The sequence below is a fragment of the Aplidium turbinatum genome, chromosome 1 (genome assembly GCF_918807975.1).
Source record: "Aplidium turbinatum chromosome 1, kaAplTurb1.1, whole genome shotgun sequence".
NCBI classification, from domain to species: domain Eukaryota; kingdom Metazoa; phylum Chordata; class Ascidiacea; order Aplousobranchia; family Polyclinidae; genus Aplidium; species Aplidium turbinatum.
In genome coordinates this window covers 52,799,512-52,826,058 of record NC_137472.1, presented here as the reverse complement: position 1 = coordinate 52,826,058, position 26,547 = coordinate 52,799,512, and the positions used below count along the sequence as shown (strand labels likewise).

At 40.8% G+C, this 26,547-nt stretch overlaps 1 protein-coding gene across 1 annotated transcript in view; it reads right to left on the bottom strand.

The window, feature by feature from the left end:
- Positions 1-26,547, bottom strand: part of LOC145767073 (uncharacterized) — an 87,899-nt gene that overhangs the window by 19,756 nt on the left and 41,596 nt on the right. Inside the window, 42 exon segments of the mRNA XM_082578821.1 lie at positions 161-375; positions 772-966; positions 1,346-1,555; positions 1,713-1,968; positions 2,096-2,229; positions 2,577-2,870; positions 3,231-3,416; positions 3,808-3,960; positions 4,218-4,350; positions 4,518-4,654; positions 5,103-5,247; positions 5,547-5,681; positions 5,839-6,116; positions 6,567-6,772; positions 7,161-7,360; positions 7,792-8,005; positions 9,192-9,336; positions 9,978-10,093; positions 10,355-10,521; positions 11,037-11,282; positions 12,124-12,314; positions 12,546-12,656; positions 12,912-13,508; positions 13,728-13,964; positions 14,562-14,819; positions 15,082-15,227; positions 15,666-16,974; positions 17,265-17,447; positions 18,093-18,210; positions 18,790-19,076; positions 19,272-19,520; positions 19,835-20,012; positions 20,544-20,685; positions 21,103-21,222; positions 21,705-21,831; positions 22,059-22,646; positions 22,908-23,456; positions 23,668-23,817; positions 24,163-24,279; positions 24,889-25,068; positions 25,511-25,669; positions 26,202-26,363. Coding sequence (XP_082434947.1) covers positions 161-375; positions 772-966; positions 1,346-1,555; positions 1,713-1,968; positions 2,096-2,229; positions 2,577-2,870; positions 3,231-3,416; positions 3,808-3,960; positions 4,218-4,350; positions 4,518-4,654; positions 5,103-5,247; positions 5,547-5,681; positions 5,839-6,116; positions 6,567-6,772; positions 7,161-7,360; positions 7,792-8,005; positions 9,192-9,336; positions 9,978-10,093; positions 10,355-10,521; positions 11,037-11,282; positions 12,124-12,314; positions 12,546-12,656; positions 12,912-13,508; positions 13,728-13,964; positions 14,562-14,819; positions 15,082-15,227; positions 15,666-16,974; positions 17,265-17,447; positions 18,093-18,210; positions 18,790-19,076; positions 19,272-19,520; positions 19,835-20,012; positions 20,544-20,685; positions 21,103-21,222; positions 21,705-21,831; positions 22,059-22,646; positions 22,908-23,456; positions 23,668-23,817; positions 24,163-24,279; positions 24,889-25,068; positions 25,511-25,669; positions 26,202-26,363 — 9,923 coding nt within the window.

The window sequence follows — 26,547 nt, the reverse complement described above, 5'->3', positions numbered from 1 at the left end:
GGGCCGGATTTAGCTGATGGGGGGCCCGGGGCACTTTTAGATCGGGGGGTCCCGTGCAAAAAATTTTTTCGCGCCGTCGGTGGCCCGGGGCACCTGCACCCTCTTCCCCCCCCAAAATCTGTGCCTGGTAACAGCATAAGTAAAAAAGACCAAAACGAACTTGTTGTAGTTCCAAGACCCTCGTTTCAACATCAGTTTCTCTTTGACGTTGCCTTCGCCACATTCCCTTTCTGGCTGCAATCTCATCTTCCAACATGGCGACGGAGCCCATCGGAGGCTTGCGTTGTTTCAGGTGGTGATGAGAGGACTGAATGATGGGAACCACCGTGTTGGTGTCCGTGCTAATCCTAGCCCCGACAGCTTTTCCAGCTTTCCCTGATAAAAAAAAAACTTGGGATATGACGTCATAATGGAAAAGAAGATCGTTTTTAATAACTCAGCAATTAAATAGATATCAAATGATTCAGAAATTTTTTTAATGGAAAGAATCGAAAATTTCTTAGAACGTTGTTGATTGATTGTGGGAATATCGGCGGAACTTGAAATAAATTCTAAACAAAAGGTTCTCAACTATGATAAATTTCCCCCATTAGGATACATTTAATTTATCAAGGGGATGAATGCACTTAGGAAAAAAATAAATTAGAATGCACGATAAATGCTTGGAATCTGACCTAAAAAGGCTACAGGGGTAAACTTGTCATTGTACACTCAGCAAAGAGTAAACAAAACCGAAATGATGAGCACCTCTTAACATTGATTACAGCCTACCTGTTGTAGTGTCGATGCCAACCACCCCAATATCAATCGGTATCAGGCCGTGGCCGCTTGAGTCTTCCATGGTACCACCTAGTGGCCGAATGGAAGCAGAAAATTTGTCCTTGTCGATTCCGAGAATAGGAACCTCATCATCGCAACCAGCAGGATCTCGCATCTTTGTTCCGACCAAGATGGGGAGGAGTTGACCTGAAAAGGAATATTACTGAGGATAATTTTCGATTTTACAATTAAATAGGAAACTAATTGATTATTTTCCTTTTTTTTTTTTGATACCACATTTAAAAGTGAAGAAACAGGCAGACATGGTCGGACTGAGCGAAGAAGATGCAAAGAACAAAACCAGATGGAGAAAAGAGGTGAAAGCAATCGCTGCGAGGAAAAAAATCGGCCATCCACACTAGTTACGTCAAAACCGAATTTAGAGGATGATGGTGATAATGACGATGATGATAGAGTTATGTTCATGAGTGAATGGCAGCACAACAATGTCAAACAAACAAAGCCATTCTTACCAAAAATCCTAATGATGGCGACTAAAAAAAGCTTCATAAACAAAATGAATTACCAGTCGCAGCAAACTCCATGGTACCCGATGCACCACCACTCGCCGCTAGCACAGAAGCTCGTTCTTCTCGTCGGAGCAGATTTTGTGATGACCTCAGCATGTGAGATCGGCAGCGCCGTCTAGCGGTTGACAAATCTTTCAGCGATGCATCAAGTCTTGAAAGTTCGTGGCGGGCGCTGAACGAAACTCCTTGCGACATCGCTTCGGGACCTAGGGTTAAAAATGTGTAAAGAACTTTTAATGTTATTAAAACAGTAGTTATCAATTTAATTTTAGACTAATAAAACCTAACAACCAGACGGCATTTAACATAATAATGTTCATGAAAATAAACTAAAAATAAATTACAAACGTTTTCGGCATATACCTGTCACTGCGTCCCTCAATTCTCTCAAAGATTCTATGACCTTCTCTTCAGCGACAAGAACGCTCGCCTCTTGGAAGGTCTGGTATCCTCCGGCGCATGGAAGGACCCTCTCTTCTTGTGCATGATCAGGAAGAATGCGACAAGAACTGACTCTCATAGCTCTTCCGCTCAGAGGTTCCACGAAGGAATCGCCGGGAACGATAGGAACCTGGACTCGAGAGTTTGGAGCACTAGGTGGCGCCATGGTGCCACCAATCTGAAAGAAGAGTTTCATCAACAAAGCTTAAAACTGTAGTCAGCAGAGTATTGGGTAAAAAAAATGTTTCACAACGTTGATTCGACGTAAAATGATATTGTATCTAAGTATACATGCATTTACTTACAGGTACCACTTTCCCTGACTCGTCAAGAGACACAGCGAGTATAGGAACTGGCTTTTCGGACTGTTGCTCCACCATGAAACTTCCTATCTCAATTGGCGTCGGCAGTCCAGTTACTGGGCTCTTGTATGCGCCACCTGTTTGTAGGAAAGGAACCGAAGCAAGATGTTAAAGCCAAGTTGAAATTTAAAGAAAACAACAGCTTTAAAACGCAAAAGTTACTGTTTTACAATTATGTGATTAAAACTGAAAGCATGTGGTAAGTTATAACAACTACAAAAAAGTAGGCTGCGTTTATCAAATATATTTTAAATTTAATTAAACATTTTTATAGGACACGGCTGAACTGCATCCTCCAAAATACATATAAAAAAAGAACATTTTACAGACAAACTTCAAAAAAAGTACATAAAAAATTGTGTTGAAAGCTTTGAACGCAAATTGATAGTTGAGATATATTTTTAAAAAGTGTGAGCTGACATACCTAGGGGATGGACGGCACCGGTAGTTGGATGAATTGTGACCGCACAGATTGGCACAGTGAGGCCAGTGGTGGGGTCAAAAATCGGTGCTCCATATCTCAAATCTCCCCTTCTTTCAACAGTGGGAAGCTCAGCGTTAAGCCATTCCCCAGTCCTGCTGTCCAATGGGAAAGGCAGGAAGGGAATCAGTTGCTCATCCGATTTGAGAAGATCAGACCCACTGCTGTCGCTGGTGTAGATGATCTTTGATGATACCGGGTCGTAGCACAAGTTGCCTTCTATTGGCAGAACTCGACCTGTTATGAAAGACGACCAGTTTGCTGATGATAAACTCAATTATTTGGATACACTACGAATAATACAGAAACTAAGTTTTTGTTATGCAGTCAGTGTAATGCTGATGAAGCCCAGAAGGTAGAAATGAGTACTAACCGCTTACCACAGTCGATTTACTGATCCTTATCAAAACTAGGGTATTTACAAGTATTTTGATGGGTACAACGCAAGAAAAAGTACATTTCATTATCAGATTAATCACGTTTCTTAAGCATACGCAAGACGCATCCAGGCATTGAACTCTTGACGGATCCAGGCGTTATTGTTATTAGAATCAGTACGGTCCTTAGTTAAATGAAAAAAAGCTATTTTATATTGACCTGTGACTGGATGCACAAAGTATTCATCCGCCGGTACCGACATCACGTGACCGTTGGCCAGCAACATTTCACTACCAGCGTTTGGAATGACCAATCCGGTTGGAGAATCAAACTTGCAAAGGTCAATGGCCTTTAATGAACCGTCGTTTGCAAAAATATCATCGCGGAGGAATGGATCTTTCGTTCCTGCGCAAAATCAAACTTAACGCAAAATATGCTCAACCCTAAGAATTTTCCGCGTTCCAACGTTATCAGATGTTAAAAAGATGAAAAAATGTCAAGGTTTGTCGCCTGGGGAGACGTAAAACAAATCAAAGTGTGGAACCAACCAACATGTGGAAACATGCTGAATCAAATATCCCAGACAGCAAATCAAACGTTTTTTACATTGATTGAACGTCCGCAGACGTTGTCTGGGCATACCACTGCAATGCAGTTTACCAACGCGGAAACACTTTTAAGAACTGGATTAAAGACCACGAGCTTCATGTGTGAAAGTGACATACGGAACTACTAGGCCTACTTTTCTAAAATTAGAAATTTAAGATTGGAATAACGTGTAATGAAGATTACTTACCAGGTAAAACTAGTTGTGCTCCTGCTCCTTGGTCTAATGCAGATCCACATCCCAGCCTCCCTGATTCTGATGCAACAGTGGCCGACATCTTGTTGATCAAGGCACCTACTCTTCCTCCCATTTCGCTCTGTATCTCTTCCACAGTCATGAGACCTACGGAGGTGAAGGAAAACAAGTTAAATCTTTTCAAGAAAAAGTTTTCACTGGTAAGTGGTCGTAGCTGCATTATTTAGGTAAATAAAAGGTTAAAAAATAACATAACAAAAAACGTAACACTTCAATCTTGCTTTTTATGATAAGTACAGCATCAACAGAATTAATTTGTATCTCGCCGATTCAAAATAGATGCCTGAAACAAACTGTTTTTACCTACGTGAAAGTGAAAACTTGTGTTGAATTGATTGACTTACCGTCCTTCAGGGAGTTAGTGGCTTTATCAAGTAGTCTCCGAGCAGCCTTGAAAGCAGCGGTAAATTCCACGTGGTGGCGTTGTCGAGCAACTTCGTCCTCGCCGACAATGGTTCGTTGATGTTCGAGAACAGACTGGTGAAAAGTTAAACAAAAAAATTAACTTTGGAATAACCATAAAAAATGCTTTGCACAAATTCACAATGCTAAAGTCTAGCAAAAACAAACGAAAAACAGTATTCAACTATTTATGTAATGTCAACAACTGGTAGAATTTATATAAAAATATATAAATAGCTTACAGTGAATTTTTCACCGAGATCTTTTCTCCTTTCCAGTTCAGCATCCAAATCCTTCTTCTTTCTCTCATATTCTTCAAGCTCTTCCTCTGTAGCCAACGAAGCGCGTCCTTTCAAGTTTAGCTTGGCCGCCCACAAGTCTGAGGAAATTGTATTCCCAAAATATAACACTCAAAGTATGGCACCGCCACTTACAATCCAGAAAGCAAAGCAGTCTTTTTTTTACATTGAATCAACTCTGCAGAAGCAGAATCAATGTAAAAAAATGATTTTTGTATGCAAAGAGGCAATCCAAGTAGGAATTTTGGACTTTGACAGTAAACAACGAATTCTTATTAAGTTTAAAGTTCCTACTTGTATTGTCTCTTCCCATACAAAAAATCAATCGTTTTTTACATTGATTCAACGTCTGCAAAGTTGATTCAATGTAAAAAATATACAGATTTCGATATTTAAATATTCGAATAATTTTCGAGTCAGTTACGGAAGTTGTCCATGGACTCAAAGCTATTCCTGCACGATGGGAAGGGCCTACTAGTGGGAAACCCACAACCTAAGCAGAAAAACGGAGATTTATTATGATTGTACCTTTGAGAGACTGAGTTTGTTGGGCGACCTTTTGATAGAGCGACTTGACTTCGTCCTTCTGCAATCCTATCGTTGAAGTGACGTTGTACGACTGTTTCTTGAGGATGCTATAGAATTCTTGACTGCTGAAGGCTTCCAGATCAACCTGATGAAACGAAGTTCAAATTTAAATCATTTTTGCCATGTCCAGGCTTACGCGCGGTTTGTAAAAAAAAAGAATAAGGAGACTGGAAGGCAAGAAATCCAATTGTCGAGAACCTCTAAACATGCCATTAAGTGTCTTGTAAAAGACACAGCCGAGTGCTCTTGGGTGGCGTCGAACCGGCGCCCTTTTGAGCGCCGTAAAAAAGCTCTCACCACCCGGCTATGCAGCCAACCAATCTTAACAAGAAACAAAACATTCAATAACCGTGTGAAAAAAATATGAATGTATTGCTCATGCACCTGTTTTTCATAATCCCAAAACTCATCTTTAGCTGTAACTAAATCGGTCTCTGCAGCAATAGCCGCTTGTACTTCCAATTGATCAGATGTCGCAAAGCTGGGATGGAATTTCTTCACTGCATGAACGGTGGATCCCTATAGAAACAATAACAAAAATACAATAGATTGAGTTTCGGTTTTAGCCTCATGAGTGTGTTTTCATGATTTAAGCTCAAATGTAAGAACAATAACATATTGTATCCTGCAGAGTATTTTTTGTCGAAACTTCTTTTTCAGAACGTTGCAAATATACCTTTGAAGAATAATCATCAAAAGAGAATTTTTGAGACAGTATTCTATAGAAAGGCGTGAGATAGAGTTCTTTTGCCCATCCGTATTCTCTGAAGAGCAACAGCGCCACCAAGAGGATGACTATTGTAACGAATGAAGCCGCTATGAGGACGCCGATCAATACCCAATCTGGTTCAAGAAGGATGTCTGTTCGAAGAGCGACACCACTTTGGATGAGGTAGAGAGGAGTTTGAGGGAAAAAGGGACCAACATCGGTGCAAGTTCCGCCTTGGGGCATCACTGAAAGAGAAAATAATACCAGTACCCGCCCAGCAATATCAGATTTTTAAACATTAATCTAAAGTTTGAAGACGTTAAATCAATGTAAAAATAACAATTTTTGCTAAAATTAAAATTTAGCTAAAAATGACAGATTTTGCCAGCTGGGTGGGGTAATCTGTAGCAAGACTATCAGACAAGTTTTAACTTGGAAACAATGTATGATGTTTTTATCAACAACAACAAAAAACACAACCAATGGGCAAAGAATAAGACTACAGGTCTTCGTCAAATCATTATATTAGGTTTTTACTTACACAAAAGGCAGCAAAACATTTTACTCTAAAAAACTGAACTTCACAGAACAAGATGCAAAGAAGTTCAAAGCAAAATCAATGGCCGGTTTGGTTCTGAAAATTCGCTTATTTAACCTTATTCAACATTACACTACGTTAATTTAACATAACCTACCTCGCACATAAAACTTTTTGTCGGCATTGTTGCTTAGTCTGAACGCGTAAACACCGGGAGAAGTGAACCGGTAGATGAACAACGTGCTGTTTGATCCGATCAGTGATTGGTCTTCTTCGAGCTTACGGAAGCCACCGTAGTCGAAGTTCTCATTGGTATTGTACAGATTGTTGGTGTCATACACTGGATAGCTGGTAGGTGTTATTCTACACACGCAATGATGCATTCTGTCAACTTCAAACGCAAACATTCACCACAAATTTGATGTAAAATACAAAATAAATAAAGCTATAACAAGCCTTGGTAGAGAGATAATTCTGGAATACCTTAGATAGCTTGAACAGAAAGGTAAATTTCGATCGGTAGACATAGTTATGAAACCAGCAACCGTTTGTAAAAAAAATCTGCACTGGCAAATAAAAAATGATGTTTTTTTTACACAACGCTTAATGATTCGACAACATGAAACTTGCAAAAATATCAAATTAAAAAAACTTTATAAGCCTACAATGTTTTCCCATAGAATTGGCCAATCATACCCACTTAACCACCTCTACCAATCTTAACTGATTCTTCCCTGATTCAGGCACTTACGTGAACATTATGAGAGAGTTGTACTCCACGCATGTCACTGGGTTAGTTATGCCGTTGTTTCCAGTCACAATGGACACAGCAAAAAGTTTGCGCCCCGCTGGGTTCGAACCGATGTCGTAGGCTCCTTGTACATTGTGGTAGCGGTTGTACGTGTCGTCGTAGTCATACAAACTTCTGCGACGACGGCTTGCAGCTGTGGCCTGGAGACAAACATATAACTTCGATGCTAATGAGTTAAAACAGGATGACACAGATAAGTTTTTAAACCTCGATTGGCTAATTGCTGTTCTATAGTCAAATTCAAGCACATAAAGTCAAGTTTACTTGATGAGAAACTGATACGATGATAAAAAGTTCTTAAACTGAAAGAAAAGTTTAAGTTTGGTGAACATCTACAGTATATTGTATATGAAATTATCCATTGAGTCTGGAGTACAATGAACAATGGACCGATACAAGTAATGGGTGTATCTCTTTAAAACTCTGAAGAACTCGTAAAAGTTAGTGGATTAAATAACGTAAATAAATCGTAATTGTAATCGGAATAAATCGTAATTGTAATCGGAATAAATCGTAATTGTAATCGGAATAAATCGTAATTGTAATCGGAATAAATCGTAATTGTACAAACCGGCATGTTATTGACCAGTTGTTCATTCAAATTGGTGGCATCTGGCTCATACACGCCCAGAAAACCTTCACTGGACGTTTCCATGAGCGATATTGGTTGTGTACTAGCAGTGCCAGACGTACACTGGTCAGGCAGGATCGACAGTCGAGCGTTGATGATGTTGAGAAGATCCGTGGATGGAATTTCTTCACTTCTCCCATCGAGATAGTTCACTCTGTAGAGAACGACAGTTGTTTTCCACAAAGGTAAGAATTTAGCAGGATACTTTTAGTGGTGCTATACTAGCAAAAAATCTAATGGGCAAAACAAGCGTCTATCGCTGTCAGCTCTTGATACATTTGACTGCCAAAAAACGATCGATTTAGTTTAGGTTATTATACTGTATCTCAAAACAAAGAAATCTTTCCTTGTGAAGACAGTTTTAGCTTACAACACACACGATGATCAAACGTTTGCTTGCTTGTGTAGCAACCGAGCTAATGGTCGCAGAATAGCTTTTTAATACGACACCCTTGCCTTTAGACTAAGAAGAGAATAACTAATAAGTTTGATCAGGATTTAAAGCTCCAGTTGCTCAAACAATTTTTATTTGATATTTCGTTAAGTTCAAATTATTTTTTTTTTATTGTATTTTGTTTCCTTGAATTCACTTTAATATTTTACGAAAAAAATTCGAAACCAGTTTTTATCCAGATACTTCGCTTTGTATTTGTCACGCAAGAAAAGGTGCCGATTGTCTGCTACTGGTCGAATTATGTAGTCGGTAGTCCTGGGGTTTTTTTCCGGTCATTTATCGGTCATTGACCGATTTTTTAGCAAAATGTCCGAAAAAAGTATGGTCAATTCGGTCAAAATGTCAGAAAAAATATGTAAGCGCAAATCGATTCCAGTGATTGCAAAGAAGTTTCAACGAAACTTAATTGTAGCTGGTCAGGAAGTGCAAATTTTGGTTTGTATCGGCTATATACTTGAAAGGAAATATTTTCATCCGAAAAAATGACCGAAATAAATAAAAAATGACCACATTTTTTCAAATCATTTTGGACAAATGGCCGAAAAGTCTCAGCGAAAAAAAAAACAGAATCGGTCGTAGTTGCTCATGAAACGCAAGAAACAGCAAGATACTCTAATAGACCTATTCGAATTTACTATTTTGGTACAGAGGTTACGTTGGTAAACTACTAGCAAAACAAAACCAAGCAACATGATCTACTTTAACATTTCATCCATAGTAAAGTAAGTCATGGTCTTAATTATGTGTGTCAGCAGTTGACTGGAAAACGCATGGCAATGGCATACAGTTGTCTTAATCTTTTGATTTTTTAATGGAAACTTAACCATAAATGATGTAAGATGACGTTGTTTTTGTCAGCTTAGCATGAAACAACATAATTCAATACCTTATGTAAGTGGTGTTACTGCTGGATAGAGGATCAGGACAGACCAGTTCAATTGTGCTTTGCTGTTTAGTCCGGCATTCGAGATCGCATATGTTTTCTAGGTCATCGACTTTACACTTGCATACACCTATAGTGGTGTCCACGCCTGTTGAGGTACCAGAATAATAATAGTGTTATGTTTTTATTTATTGTCGCTCTACAACAGCTAAGGGCTTTTAGCGATAGCATTTACTTTTTAATTACATATCACTTTTACATTCGATTTTATCACATTATTACCCGACTTATCCTCACTGCGTTATGCAAGAAAGAACACAATCGATGCGGTTTTTAAAGTCTTCGGTTTGACCCGACCCGGAATCGATCTACGATCTATCAGCACCAGAGCCAAAAGCGAAAACACTCGGTCACTGAATTTGTTTGAGATATCAGAATAATGCTATTGTTTAAAGAAGAACAAAATGAAAGATGAACAAATGCAAGAATAATAATTAGCATATACTCGACTTTGATTGATACCAGCACGCTTATTAAGATTTCATAAGTGTAGATACAAACGATCTGTTTTAGCTAAAACAGGTCGTTTGTATCTACTGTACACTCTTGTGAAACAAACAACGATCATGCTGCTAAAAGGGAAACTCAATCTTTTATTAAGATAATTAGAATGCAGCCTCGGGTGATGGGACTGCTTTTTTTTACCAATACAATGAAGCAACTTGAAAACGCTAAATATATGCGAAATGATACAGCTCTTTGTTCATTGCAAATAAACTTTCAACTGACCTTGCGACAGCCCTGACCCACATATGTTCTCACACTCAATGACCCATTCTTCCGGAGTCAGGCAATTGCCATTCTGAGAGCGAGAAGACCCGCCTGTGCATATCGGATAGACGTATCTGAAAAAAAAAATGAACCGAGGTTGTATGACGTATCAGGACGGCCATCACAAACCTTAAGCGTAAAAGACACAAGATCGAACGATTAAGAAACTGATGGAAGCTTATGAATAGAAAGAATTTCTGCTGCGTCAGTCAAAAGGAAAGTCACTTTCAAATTGCTGATAAAATTTTGTTTTCAGCTATTTACTCATCAGATTTAATAACCTCACACAGTATCAACTAAAAAATGAAAAAAAAACAACTTATGTTTTAACTTACTTGACACAATCTCCACCGCGAGATACGTCTGGCTGGTACCCTGATGCGCAAGGACATTGTCTGTCACTGGGTTGGAAGTCTCTGCCAGAGCCAGTGCACAAGCACGAGGTTTGACCCGTCGATGGCTGGGACGCGTCTCCCCCGCACGACAGGCAGGCTACTTGGGCCTTGAGAAAAATGCGAGCTATTAAATACCTGGTTAATGATTTTTTTTTGTCGTGTCCAGGGTTAAGCAGGGTGGTTGAAGATTTAGATTTAGGAAGTAGACAGGAAGCCAATCCTTGTGTCCACCTTCAGGCATGCCTTTAAGTGTCTTGCCAAAGACACAGTCGCATGCTCTTGAGCGGTGTCGAACAGGTGCCCTTTCGAGTACCGTACCAAAAGCTTTCAGTACTCGGCTTTGCAGCCGACAATAACTAGTTAGCGATGTAAAGCAACGTCCCACGAGAAGAAACGAACGCCAAAAGACAAATCAATTGTACATCAAAAGAAAAAAAGAATGTGTCAGTGATTCAAATCAAGGGTGCAAAATTGCATATTGTTTAACACATATATATTGTGCGTTGTGAGTATGCAAAATTGCCCAGATCAAGCCTTAGAAGAAAATTTATCAGTCAAGGGACACATGTTCTTAAATCAACCAATGCGTATGGACAGAAAACAATAAAGCTGAAACTGGTACCTCGAGATTGTTAAAGTAATCAACAGCGCAGGGTATGCAGTATGCACTTGATGAGTCTTTAGCAAATTCCAATGGATTGTATGTTCCAACTGGGCAAGGGGTCGGGGTTGTCGACCCTGCTGGGCAATAGTAGCCAGGTGGACAGGGAAAGGAATTAGTTTCATTGGAAGTGGCGTTTTCAGCTTGGGGTTGGTCGGTTGTGGCAGCCTCCAAGCAAACAACTCCAGATTGGCAAATAGTGCACGTCTGAAAATGTAATGCTTGTTAAATGCAAAAATTTAAGATCAAGAGTGCGAAACTATGTTCAGAAGGAGCGATATACCTAGCCTCATCACAAGGCTGAACTAATCACTATAGAACAGCGAGCATTGCGGTTCGCTAACCATGTCGGAGTAGCCTCCACGCTAACCATCAAGGCTTTTCCAAAAACACATGTTTCTCCGCAGTTTGGGAAAGCAAGAATTGGCAGCGATAGAATAGCGATAGCGATAAAATCGACAACTCTTGGCTCATCTACCACGCCAAAAAGGTCGTTTTTTCATTTCCAAAGTGTTGTACTTTTTATAGGTTATATACTGTTACAGTTCAATGAGAACCTTATCTTCTCATGCCTAAAACTTGAATCAAGTATGGGACCACCTTTCCTTTATGTTTTATTGTTAAAGTCGTGAAGTAAATTAAGGTTCCATTTTGAAAGCAAGCTTGTAGCAAGGTGTAAAAAATTGTCAAATAAAGATTTACCCTTCTAGTGTGGCCTGAAAAGCGGAGTTTCACATCCCGCAATGTAATGTCTAGTTAAATGATCAGCTCACTACTTTATACAGTTGGTATAGTTTCCGACTATGCATCAATAAACGTTGGTTCGATACTCGGTCTGGCCATTCAAAAAACTCGAAAAACGAGACCAATTTATGCCTGTGATTCAGGCATAAGACAACTTATGTTCGACTTCGGTGGTCACGTGAAGTGATTATTTCTCCCTTTACTTCGTGGTCTCGCACTCACCGAAGACGTAAAAACTTCATTTGAATAAACGAGTAACGTTGATCTGGATAAAAATTGAGTTGGTTGGTTGAAACAATCCTACCTGCCGGTCGGATGTGCCACCGAATGTGCCAGGGGGACATGGAGTGCAGGTGTCTTCAAATGAGGTCCGCAGAGAACCGTCTTTTTCGTAGTAACCGAGGGGACACTTCAACTCCATAGCAGAACTTGCAGGGCAGTAGTAACCGGGAGAACAAGGGACTGGAGCGCTCGAGTTTTGCGGACAGTAATTTCCTAAGAATTTTATCAAAATTCGTAAAAGCAAACAGTAAAAGTGAGAATAAAGCAAAACACCGAAACTCCATTTTTTTTTAAAATAAAATCTAAATTATCTGTAAAGCGCCCACTATGCCATGCATTAAACACTACACGATAAAATTATAATAAAATCCTATAGTTTGTTAATCCTCCGTAAAATGCAACAGCTTGTCACGAAACAAATACTGTGACGTCATTTTAATTTACCTGCAGGACATGGGTACTGAACAGCAGCTTGAGGACAGTAGTAACCCCCTTCACAGGGCAATACAGAAGCCGACCCTTCGGGGCAGTAAGTTCCCAAGTCACAGACAATCCCTATACGCATAGATTAAGAAGTTAGAAGATAGCTGTAGTGAAACAAATGTAAAAACACACTAGAAACGTAAACCAAGTTAATTACAAAGAAAAGTAGCATTGTCCAATGCCCATGCTCACAAGTAGCCTGTTTAAGTGTTTAACCTTTCGATAAGAAATAAGTAACGTGAGGTAATTAAAATAGCACCTTAAATGTAACACAAGTAACTTGAAATTTATAAAATTTAACGATTTCACACAAAATAAATACTTCACCTGTCACCGCGGCATCCGAGCAGTTGAAGCAAACTGTTGTCGCATTAGGACAGTAGAAGCCGGCCGGACAAGGAAGACAGTCAGACAATTGGACGGCTGCTACCCGGTCATTGTAAGTTCCCGATGGGCAAGGGACAGGTTCTAGGGTTGAGTTGGACGTGGGGGTTCCACCTGTGCCCAGTGGGCAGTAATGACCCACCGGACACGGATTTTGAGTTGGGTTGGTGGTGGCGGGGTTGGGGCACCAGTATCCAGGGGTGCACGGCTGACATGTGCTGCTGGATGGGGCGCCTTCCTGGTTTGAAAAGGTGCCAGGGGGACATGGGGTCATGTCAACTCCGAATGGACAATAAAACCCAGGATTGCATTCAACGGCAAAGCTGCTGTTGGGGCAAATGTAACCTGCCGGGCATAAAGTACAATCGTCCTTGGATGTTGCTCCTACATCAGTAATCACCAGCCCAGAGTCGCACAGTTGCGGCTGCGTGGTCCCCTCGACGCAGTAGTAGCCAGACTGACACACATTCCCAGAAGTAGAGTTAACAGGTGTAGGTGTGCCGCTTCCGCTGACGCAGAAGTATCCAGGAGCACAGGGTCCTATTGAAATAGTGCATGATCTAAATTCCAACTAAAACAGACTTAGTATTCACAACAATAAAAGCAATGGAAAAAATGGAAAAAATTTAAAACGTCAAAAATTTAAGTCACAATTGAAAGCGTTAACTCCAGCGGTCACACTGAATACGCAATGCTACCGGTTTTCTTTAAACGTTGAAAACTGGCAACAAAACCATTCCAGTTATTGACTTCTCGTACCGGTAATATTTCCATTAATGCAGTAAGATCCAGTCGGACATATCGAGCATTGAGATGGTGAGTACAACCCGATGCTGTCACCGAATGTGCCGTTGGGACAAAGCTGCCCGACAGCCGAACCTTCGGGACAGTAATAGCCAACTGGACACAGATCGGGATACGTAGAATTGGCCTGGCAGAAGTATCCCTCATCACAAAGACGGCAGGACGACGACTTCTTCGATGGTTGGTATGTAGCTTAAACGTATAAAAGCGTTAATTAGAATGGTTAACAAAAAATAATGAGATCCGAAGACAACGTTTTAAAACCGATGTGCTGAAATCAAGTTGAAGCATTGTCCGAGAAAAGACTCCAGGGATGGTAGAGTCAGAAATGTTAAACAATGCTGAATTACGAACCGACAATAGGAGTGCACACTGCACAACGATTTTATAAATGATGAGTTTGTTTTGTCTCATCAAAGCTTGTGACTGGTGGTTAAGACTAAATTAAATAGACGGAAAGACAGAGAAGGCAATCGTCGTTTCCAGATTTAAGTGTACCAATATGTACGAGCGCCTCGTCCAAACACAATAGTCCACAAGTGTATTGTTAAATCATAGACGAGGACACATGGCAACCAACATAGAAATTGAAATTTTCCCCAATTCTAAATTTTAGTGCATCAACCATGGCATTTCCCAGTTAGCGACAAACTCTTTAAAAGAGATTAATAAATTTACAGATATTCTGTTACAAAACAATGCTTCGTGTCACGTAATAACGAGCATCGGTTTAAAATAATGCAGGACACGGTAGAGTTAAGCTTTGTTAGAATGTGGGTTATCACTTACTAGCACTGCAGCCTGTTGGCCACGCCGATCCTTCTTCGCAGTAGAACCCAGGTGGGCATTCATAACTGGTGGGCTTTGGATCAGTGATGTTCGCATCTGCAGGGCAGTAGTATCCAGGGGCGCACAAACCAGTAGGTACGGTGGCATTCGGCTCAGAGCAATAGTAGCTTGCAGGACACGGGTCGCAATCGTTAATGGACTTACCCTCAAATTCCGTTCTAACAGTGCCGGGTGGGCATTGTACGGGGCTGGGAGTGCCTGAAATTAAATTGACGTTAGGAACGTTTGACAAAGTTTCAAGCTTATCGTATCCGAAGAAAGCGGTCAATTAGTACCTTTTATGCTATTAGATAAAAACAATAATAAATCACTAAAAATGCTGAGTGATACAAGTAATGCACAACCTAAACCAATATACAGTGTATCTTGTTTCTGACTCAGCAGTAATCAAAAGTGATGTGCATATTGCGTGCATGGGTCAGCGAGATGGTCAATTGAAACCTAAAAAGCTGTCACATACCAGTGGGGCAATAGAAGCCAGGAGGACAGCGCTCGTTCCCGTAAGCATCCAGAACAAAAGGGTTTGCGACGGACGAATGACCGCGGCATATGTAACCGGCTTCGCATAATTCTGCAGACGGATCCGTTTCAGGTGAAATGCAAAATCTACAAAAGTATTATTCCGTCAGTTTACCATCTATCATCAGAACTACCACACATCAGTCAGCAAATAAGACGTTTTTTACGTTCATTAAACGTCTGCAAACGTTGTTAATACAAAAGAGAACTAATTTGCTGACTGGGATTGTTCTTCTGCGGCAGTGCAATGATATTACGATTTAACAGCAAAGTTATATCAATGACGAACCCAGTCCAAATATACGTCACAATGCAAATAAACAAGAAGCAAATTACGTATTTAGTTGACTTTCAGCTTCTGAAACAAAATAAAACACACTTAAAATATTTACGGTACATAAGCATAAAAAAGTTGTAATGAGAAAAGACGTTTTACTCATTGCATATGGTTACCTTTGCCACATCAGGCCTTGATACTCAATGAAATAAGAGTTATTCCTAAGTTCAAACGAGTGAAACACTTACCGACCAGCTGGGCAAGGTGTGCATTGGGTGGAGTTTTCCAATCCCACGTTGTTTGAATACGTCCCTGAAGGACACGGAGTGGGATTCAATGTGCCCGCTTCGCAATAGAATCCTGCAGTGCATGGAATCCCTGCACTCATGTTGGCATTAGGGCAATAGAATCCAGGAAGACAGGTATCACATGTCGCTTTGCCTTGGCCTGGTTGGTACTCGCGAGGGTTGCAAGCCTGTGGGGCCTCATCTCCCGCCTCACACTTGGAGCCTTTTGGGCAGAGATATCCCTTGTTCCCATCGGTTGGGTTAGGAATATCAGATCCGCCACTGCATATGAACCCAGGGTCGCAATCTAAGCCAACGGAAGAACCCTTTGGACAGTATTTTCCTGCTGGGCAAGGTGTGCAATCGGACAAGCTTGTGCTTCGTGGACTTGCACCATACGTACCACTAGGACACGCGGTTGCGTTAGCGCTCCCTTCAGGACAGTAAAAACCTTCCGGGCACTCGTGCTGTGTGTTGACTAAAGAGCCACCAGAGCAATAGTAACCAGCTTGACAAGGCCCATCTCCTTGGCCTGTGCTGCTGCCTGGAGTGGCACAGTAATATCCAGGCCAGCATGGCTGACATGTTGAAGGAGAGTCGCGTTTGGTGAGGTTGTTGTATGAACCAGACTGACACGGATATTGAGTATTCCTCTCTGTGCCATCAGGACAATAGTATCCAGAGGGACAATCTATTGGTATAGACACAGGTCCTCCATCTGGACAATAGGATCCGTTTGGACAAATTACACACGAATCTTGCATCACCGACGGTTGGTAGAAGCCTCGGTTGCATTCGATGGGGGCCGCTGAGCCTTGGGGGCAGCGGTATCCTGCTTCACAAACGGTAGCAGGGTTTTCAGGCGATGTACTTCCAGGGGGACAGTAAAATCCTCCTGAACATTTGTCAGATGTTCCCGTTTGTCCAACACCGTTGCAGTAGTATCCACCGTCACACAACTTACACTGTGCTTCTGACGCAAGTGCAATATTAGGCGTGCCATAAGTGCCGTTTGGGCAGGGTATAGGTGCCGTGATCCCTTCAGGACAGTAAGAACCCGTGTCACATCTCCACTTCTCTTCTTGAGAAACTGTCGAGTTGGGGGGACAAAAGTAACCTTCGGTGCAGTTTGCGGTGGGTTCGGACAAAAGATCGGATCCACAATACTTCCCGGCCGGGCAGTCCAATGGCTTCGATGAACCTTCGGGGCAGTAGCTTCCCTTTGTACACGATCCCCCGCTTGTTACACCTTCTGGATCACTCGAACCTCCTGTGAACGCAAAAAAAATAAAAATAAAACAGTGACAATTTTCGAAGTTAAAAACAGAAATTTAAAAGAATATAGAAACACGTTGTCGAGCTACAGCAACAAAAATGTTCTCCCGAACGCTGTAAGGCAGTAAAATTATAAAGAAGGCATAACATTAAAGCGCTGCAATACAAAAATAATTTACGGGTAAGTGTAAATGTGTAATGCACTAATGCACAATTGCACATACAATAACATCCAGTCAGACAACTGAGGGCAACAATAAATCTAACAACATCTCGAACATGGACCTGAGCAGTAATATCCGGGACTGCATGGTCTCCCGTCATCAGTGTTTCCCTTGCCATCACAGTAATTTCCTGGTGGACAGTCGATGCAAAAAGATTCGCTCTTTCCGCCAGTTTCGTTGTTAAATGTACCTACCGGGCATGGGTACTGAACGTCGTACTCTGTACCGACCGGACAGAAATAACCTGAAAAAGAAGAGACTTAAGTCAGATGACGAGTCGAAACTCTTCAGTAAATTTTACGTAAGGAAATCAATTTTATTTGATCAGTTTTGCAGAGGGCAGGTCCCTGGCTAAAAGACCGACATGAACAATTAGCGGATCCCCGTTGCCTTTACATGTGAGATAGTCTACAGTACTTTCAATCGATTAATGTTTTAGTATTCCTTTCGAGCGCTGTGTCATTTCACTATGCTGTTCTCATTTTATTGCACAAGATAACGGACCAGCCGAACACTTTTACTGACAATTGTTATTCTAAGAAATATTTTGAAAATACACTGGAATAAGAAAACAGGATTTGGAATACTTTAAAATATACAAATCTTTTGAAACGAGCATTCTCAACCCATGTCACTAATAGCTAATCGTCTATGCGTCAATTGCATCATTATCACCACATAAAAGAAACAACAGAACGGGTACTGTGCTGATGGGAATGAGTAAAATCTGTGTCGATGATGACAACACAAAGACACGTTTTCACGTCACAATTGCCGGTAGACATCTGCAAAACCGTGCGTAAATAGAAAAAAAGACTTTTCCAAGTTACAAGTTTCAAAGCAGCACGCGTATAACATCACTTTGTAACTTTTGTCGTTCACCACCTACCAGCAGGGCAAGCGTTTGGTGCGTAAAACGTAGTGTTGGCCTCACAGTAGTATCCAGCCGGGCATGGTTGACAAGCTTCTTGGGTGGTTAGGTCGTTGAAATAACCAGCTGGGCAACCCTAATAGAAAAATAACAGCTAAGTGTATATTGGCCTGTCTTGCAAAAGCACTAACACACTTTCCCAGATCCGCCAGGTGAAAATGATAATATATAATATTATAAACAAATACACAACACTGGAGTGATCTACAGAGCGCTATTATCATAGTGTGAGTATTTCACAAAAACTAGAAGTTACATTGAATAGTAAAAATGAATGCATTGCTACAGACGTTTGAACTGGAGACAGTTTAAACAATAAATAATTTTTTGCCCAAGTGTGTTTTTTAAATGTTAACTTCCAAACAGATATGAGTTACTAGATACAGGTGGTCAATGAATTTGAGATATTGTAACAAAACATTGCTTTAGTTTAATTCACTTCACAGACCCTTGTAGCTTCTAATTAAATTTTTAATCAGCTGCATATTAAAAACCAAGAGTGTAAAAATCACTGAAATGTCATAGAGAAATATAAACTGCAAGAATGGAAACTAACATAGGACCACAGAAGGTCTACTCAACGTGACCATATAAACAGAAACAATTTAAAAACGCAACTGACGTGCATTATGACGTGTCTGTTTACAGCACTTACCACTGGACTTTCACTGCCTTGTATACAAAATGCTCCCGTGGGGCATATGCCTCCAATGCTTGAGTAGACTGACTCAGACGATGGTCCACAAGTGAAGTCACTGGGGTCTGGGTTGGGGACACCGACACCTGATTTGCAGTAATAACCAGAGGAGCAAAGGCCAGTCGGGGCTTGCAGGGCAGTGGAGTTGCAGTAGTATCGAGCAGAGCAAGGCGAGCACTCAGAGATGGACGCTAGTCCTGTTTTGTCCGAGAAAGTACCGATAGGACAAGGCTTCCAGTCTGAACCTAAAACAGACAGGAAACTTCTTTAAATATAACTGTAATGTTGTAATTAGAAATTAATGCGGACGCCATATTACAACGATAAAGACAATTTCATCGCACAGAAGAAAAAGAAATTGCAGAAAAAATAAATCTATGAAACGTTTTGCACAAATAACATGAAAATTTAAAAAAAATGAAGGAAATATTGTTACTCACCTGTCCCATTAGGGCAATAATAGCCTTCGGGACAAGGCTTGGACAGTGACGTAGGGTCACCTGACACTACGTCAGCAGCAACACAATACTGGCCGGCTGGGCATGGGATGCAAGTTGCAGCTGTCGGGGATGCGGAGTACAAGCCATCACCACACACTTTAGGAGCTGAAGACTGAGGAGGACAATAAAATCCGATCGGACATGCAATGTCGGTTGGTGTTGAACTGCCGTTGCCAGGGCAGTAGAAGCCTAGGAAATGCAAGAACGGGTGAAAAGATGAAACAGAAAGCGCTGTTTTTACCAGGCAGAAAATCAGTTCTTATAACATTGATTCACCGTCTGTAAACGTTAAACCAATGATCAAAAGGAGCTGATTTGTTGACTGGGATATAGTTAAATTTATAACTACGTGATATAAATTCTTTTCATGACTCATAAAGGATTGATGTCAATGCTTCGACTGTAAAAACAACAAATTGAGCTTGATCAAACACCTTTCAACGATCACTAAGATTTAGTTAGCGGAGAAAGCCAAAATAAATTGTAAGCTGTGTCAAAGCTACCTTCTTGGCAAGGTCCAGTCACGTTAGTTTTTCCTAAGTCATCACAATAAAATCCTGGTAAGCAATCCAAACATTCAGAGGATGAAGTTAATCCTTCGGCGTTAGAGTAAGTTGCGACCGGGCATGGAGTAGGATCGGGTGACTGCTCTTCACAATAGCTCCCAGCTGGGCACAGCACCTGAACCAGCCACACCAGTAAGTATCAGGGGAGATAAAGTATGAACCAAAAATTAGGGTTCTCAGCCAGAGATAAAAAATACCGCACGGGTATATTTACTAAATACAAATAATACCAAAATACACGATAGACTGGATTGGCAATAAAAGGGGAAGGCCTTCGCTTTGCAGTGGGCTACCACAAACTGAAAATGATGATGATATTGACTATGGAAAATAGAGAATGCACGATGCTCAAATCTAAACTGAAAAAAGGTGAATGAGAAAATTCATCTTTAGACATTTGTAAATAGGCAAACGAGAGTAATAGGTTTAGAAGCTCTGAACAATGGTAATAACTGGACAAGTGAGTTCTAAGCCTTGTAGGCTACTGATGCCCAAGTAGAAGTCCTTCTCTGCTTCGTTGCCTTAGTCATAGCTGTTAAATGTTCTCTTTCCTTAACAGAAATAAAACAATCAGTTGTCATGAGAAGTAAATGCGTTTGATAATTTCGTTCATAAGACGAATGAATAGAAAGTGGTAACGAAATACCTCATAGGGAACTGTGGATCGCGATGGGCAGTAATAGCCAGCAACACAAGGTCCAGCCACAGTTAGTTGGGCTGTCAAGTTGCAGAAGAAACCAGCAGTACAATTGGAACACTCGAATTCACTACTCAGAGTGTCTTGGTCACTAAACAATAGGCATTGTTGTATCTACTATTAGGTCATTGTGTAAGTTCGGCTGGTCATACTCATTTTTTTAACTTTCCAACACTTCAATAGTATAGTATGAAAGGATGCGTTAATTTGTGTTAGCTACAATACAGACAAGATTTTGGAAACATAATTGCAAACTGAAATCCTACAGATGTGAGGACATTCCTTTTTCTTAGTAAGCATTTTCTGGGTATAGTTTTATGCCAAAAAGTGTTGAAAGATTTTTATTACCGTACACAACTAATTATTTCCAGAAAAAAGTGTCGAAGAAAAATTGTCTTCAAATAAAAAAGACGAAACACAAAACAAATGAGCCATGCACTTTGCTGAAAAACGTAGTGACAGTGGTAAGGGTTTCATTTCATGTACGCAAAAAAACTTTCGATCATACCTGAAAGTCCCGGCTGGACAGGCCTGTGGTTCATCAGTTCCTTCAGGGCAGTAGTAGCCTTTCGGACAAACATCCGCTAAGTCCGATCCCAGAGTTGGTGTGGTTGAGTTTGCGGATGACCTGTGGGTTTGGAATCGATGAGATTTAAATGCTACGTACAGTAAGTGCAAAGAAACGACGGGGTTTGTTATAAACTGTGGTATATAAAAAATAGCTTAATACTAATAGCTCATTTTTATCGTGTCTAGGATTTTGCTTGACAGCGACAATTTTAGACTAAGTGAATAAAAAGACATGAAAAGCTAATATTTGCATCCATCCATTAAATATATCGACAACATCAAGCAAATTGCAGGATTGGAAAACATGTTGGAATTACTAATAAAAACAAACGACAAAACAAAATGAAAAAAGTTCATAAAAGGAGGTCACAGCTGATCAAGTATGATCAATCTGTTGAAAAAGAAGAAAATTAAATATATCTCTGAATGTCATGCCGAGATACCATTACTTGATCTCGTGGGGCGTCAAACAAACAACTATTGAGTGCGTCATGGTACCTCGCCTTTACTTCAATCAAAGCAAATTTATCTGAAACTTACTTGCAGAAGTAACCGGATGAGCATTTAGTCGTTGGATAATCCAGGCCAGGTTTGTCACAGGCGAAGGTGCCAATGCAAGCTGTACAGTTTTGTGAGGAAATGGCCCCAAGTCGGTCGTTAAAGGTTCCTGTAAGGTTGAAAAAATAACAATAGTTAATCAGTAATCAGGATAACAGGGGCGTGGTACAATGGGTTTAGGGTTCATGGACCCAAACGTGCCTAGGTTGTGGAGTACGATAAGGGTGATTCTTATCAGTTAGACAAAAAAAATCCTTTCACAAATTTCTCGTTTCGAAAACACAACTTCTATAATAACAGATCCGACAGAAAGTATTAAACAAATCGATCACCTACCGATAGGACAAGGGAATTCCTCTCCATAACTTGTACCGATTGGACAATAATAGCCGGGCGGACATGAAACAGAAGGAAACACGACAGGACCAAAGGTTGCATTGCATACAAATCCTTCAGGGCATTCTTTGCATGAAGATTTTGTTGACTGGTCTTGATAGGTCCCAGACGGGCAACTCTGTTGGTCAGGAGAGAGCGGCTCACAGAAATGACCGGGCGAGCACGGAACTGAGTCGCCTTGGACGTCCCTACCAGGACAGTAGTACCCTGCGGAACAGTTTCCATCTGGTTCCGTTAGACCTCGCTGTGAGCAAAATTTCCCTTCGGTACAATCAAGGCAGTTGGTCTCATTTTCGTTTCGGTAAGAGCTACTGTACGTTCCTTCGGGGCATTGGGTTGGGGTAAGCGTACCGCTTTCGCAGTAGTGCCCAGGTGGACACGGCCATCCCGTGAGATCAGAACCATCCGGCCTGACAGTGGTAGCATTGATCGAGCAATAATATCCAGCGGCGCATAGATCGTTGACTGAAGACTGGTTTGAATAAGGACAGGCGTACCCGGTGGGACAAGATATAGGAGCATGGGAACCTGAAGAAAAAGATAGCTACAGATGTTGCATACTGCGTTCATCTTCGAACAAAGCATTGTCAATTATATGCAATGCCGTATGCTCTCCATTGAAAACATAAACCTATCGACGGGTAATTAATTAATTATCTCTTTACGGTGATGAAACATTTTTCGTAAACGAAAACTACTGCCAAGACAATTATTAAATCTTCAAAGATATGCTTACCTATCTACAAATTGCATGATACATTCAAAATGCCAAAACAATAAGACGGTTACCTTCTGGACAATAAAATCCCTTTGGACAGTTGCTTCCTTCTGGTAAGTCCACGGGAGTGGCTGTTGCACTACCAGCAGAGCAATAGAAACCCGCTGAACAGTTTCCAGTCGTTTCATTTAGTCCATTCCTATCGCAATATTCACCAGCGGGACAACTCAAACAATCCGAATTTGATTTGCCGAGAGGCGATGGGTTGTATGTTCCAGGTGGACAAGGGTTTTTTGTGGCAAAGGTTGTGTTTTCGGGGCAGAAATGGCCTGATGGGCAAGGGCTTTCTTTAAATCCTGTGGCCCCAAGTAAGCAAAAATATCCTTCCTTGCAAGGCTCGCAAGCAACAGCACGCTGGTAGTCCGTGTAAGAGCCAGCGTCACAGAGAACGGGTGAAGGGCTACCTTTGGGGCAATGTGACCCGATGGGGCACACGCCCCCCACTCCAGTGTTGGCTCCTTCGCAGCAAGAGCAGTTATCACCGGGGTTTGTAGATGTCAGATAACTAGTAGTACCGTTCCCTGGTCGAGGCCGATCTACACCTCTTGAACAGTAATATCCTAAAATGAAAGAAACACACTTTTGTTCAATAATACCACGCGCGCAGTGTAGCAATCCCGGAAGTTTGCACAAAAAAGAAGCATAAGCTTTAAAAAAAAAGGAGTGTTGAAACTGTAAAATTACGTTTGATATCTTGTTTCTTTTTTTATATCGATTTTACTAAAAACTTTGACGCCGATAAAACTTTAAAATCGAAACATCTGATCACACCTGCTTCGCACTCAGCTGTAAACGTCTGCTTGCCCGTTCCCTCACAATAGTACCCAGGGTCGCATTGCTTGCACTGGTCTGCAGACTCTAGGTTGAGTTCATCACCGTATGTGCCTGCAGGGCATGGCTGCCACCAGCTTGAATTTGAACCTGAACACAAACGAGTTATCAACACTTCACCTGAAGGTGGACGCAAAAATTGACTTTTTGCCTTTTCCTTTACTTTTCTTAGGATCTTCAAACACCAGTTAATAACCAGGACTGGATTAAAAAACACGTTACAATAGAATTAAAAAACATATTCTGTATACAATATTCAATGTAACATATTATTTTAGGATATTTTGGCCTTAGATATCTTGAGAGTAGTGTAACCTCTAGTGATACTAGCACAGTAGCAGAATATCGACAAGTTACAAACACTACGCCTTGAAGGTGGACAAAAAGGTTTTGCTTTCCGTTCGTTCATAAACTATAGCAAAGATATATTTTCACCTGTTCCAATGGGGCAGTAGTAACCTTTCGGGCAATCCTGGACATTCAAGGTCGCATTGTTAACGTCCACTGGGACGCAGTAGAAGCCAGCAGGGCACAAATCACACTCGTATTGACCTAAGCATCAACACATGAAACGCATTATAATGGAACAATGGTTACAACAATGGAACAATGCAATCGGACAATGGTTTGATATGAAGTTAATGACACAAAACATTGGCTTTGAAGATGGATGGGAAGAGGAAACGTCCAAAACAAAAATGGAAAGAAAAGTTGAAAAATGAAGTAGACAAGGTCCGGCTAAAGGAGGAAGATGCGATGAATAGAACGAGATGGAGAATAAGAGGAGAGACAATCGCTGCAAGTAAAGAATCGACTACTTTCACAAGAGGAGACAAAACCGAATTTTAACGATGACAAACACAAGCAATGACAAAAACATGACGATCAACGATGACAAAACATGTTCTCAAAGCATTAAATGTAAAAGTAGAACTCGGTTAATCCGGATTCGGTTAATCCGGATCTTCACCTAAACCGGATGAAACTGGAAGTACAAATGAGTCAGGCTTGATAGAACAGTCATCGGTTAATCCGGATCTTCGCCTAATCCGGATGGAATCGCCGGTCAAATCGAATCCGGATTAACCGAGTTCTACTGTATTCACAACAACAAACGATACATTCTCAACTAAACGCAATGCTAAAAACTATTGGGATCACCTGTTGTATTGGTGTACGTTCCAGGCTTGCACTGTTGATAGATGGGGCTGCCAGTGGGACAGACCAGGCCAGCAGGGCAGATGTTGTCGAAAGGCTGACTCTGACCAGCGAGACAGTAGTAGCCTTCCACACATGGCGTGGTCACTTCAACTTGCGCTGATTCGTTGCAGTAGTATCCGGCTGCATGCAAAAGTTAATGTTCAGTAAAAATCTACATAACAATATGCTTTTCAGGGCTACGGTCTTTCGCACTCTTTCATTGGATGCACATTTTTGTTTTATGTACGTTTCGCATCCAAACAAAAATAAAATAACCATCCATCCATCCTTTATAATCGTCAAAAATTTTCATTCTATTATTAGGAAATCCTAATGATGATGACGATGACAATATTTATCGCTACTTAGTTTATAAATTTTACAAAAAAAAACATAATGGTAAAGTAGAACATACCACAAACAGAACAAATACTACGACAAAAAGCAAGAAGTTTTGTAAAAACAAATTGGCACCTGCAATAAAATAAGTCCGCTACTTACTGCACAACACATTTTATACCTAATAAATTTCCGATGCTTCATGTAAAGAAAATGTACTTGAAATGTAAATGTGATCACTCACCATAACATTCTTTGCAAGAAGCTGAACTGTTGAGGCCTTGTTCATCGCTCCATGTACCAGGGGGGCACGGCTGTGGGGTGTCAATTCCGCTTGGGCAATAGTAACCGGCAGGACACAAGCTTTGGGTCTGATTGGCTGAGCCAGGTGGGCAGTGATAACCTGCATAAACCGGTTTTAGTGACGTATCATCATTTAAATCGTTCGTGCGCTAGGCTGACGATCGATAGGATGCCGGTTCAAACCTCTCCAGTGCCACTTTTTTTTATGTAGCACGTATAGTCACTGTTGATAGGTCGAAGTTGCAATAAATATACATGGAATCAAGATAAAAGCCGTCTTACAGCCACAAGAAGCAAAACACTTTTTGGTTTACAAACTTTCAGTTTTAAAAACTTGTAAAGTATTTTCTGGACTCCAACGTCGGGGGTTTTCAATAAGATAAACAGACCAGAATTTGCATTCTGTATATACCTAAATATACCGAAGTACAACAATATATACTATTAATACAACAACAAAGTACTCAATGCCAAGCAAAGCAAATTACATCAAATGCAGTTACCATTCACTAAAAACCTTAGCATACTGTTTCACCCTTAATTGAGATCATCAGAAAGTTCTGAAAACATGCAAAAGATTAAATATTTTCAAGTTATTGCATGCTTTTCAGAGCCTACTGCCAATCCATTACCTTCGCGGCAAGGCGACCCATCCGTTGACATCCCGTAGCTAGGACAATATGTTCCAACAGAGCATTGTATGCAAGCTGACTTGTTGGTCATTCCGAAGTTAGGATTATAAGTCCCTGGCGAACAAGGTGTGGGGGTGCTCGTACCCTTTTCGCAGTAATAACCTGAGTAAAAAGTTGATTCAAGTTTCGTAGAACTCAAAGGGACAATCAAGTAATGTGGGATCTCGTGAGTGATCAGAAAATAAATACTGTCTTTCAAACCAGTTTAAACAAACCAGTTTAGACTTGTTTAAACTGGCAATAAAAAAGCTAGTTTCCGATGTCATAACTACAACAAAATAAACTA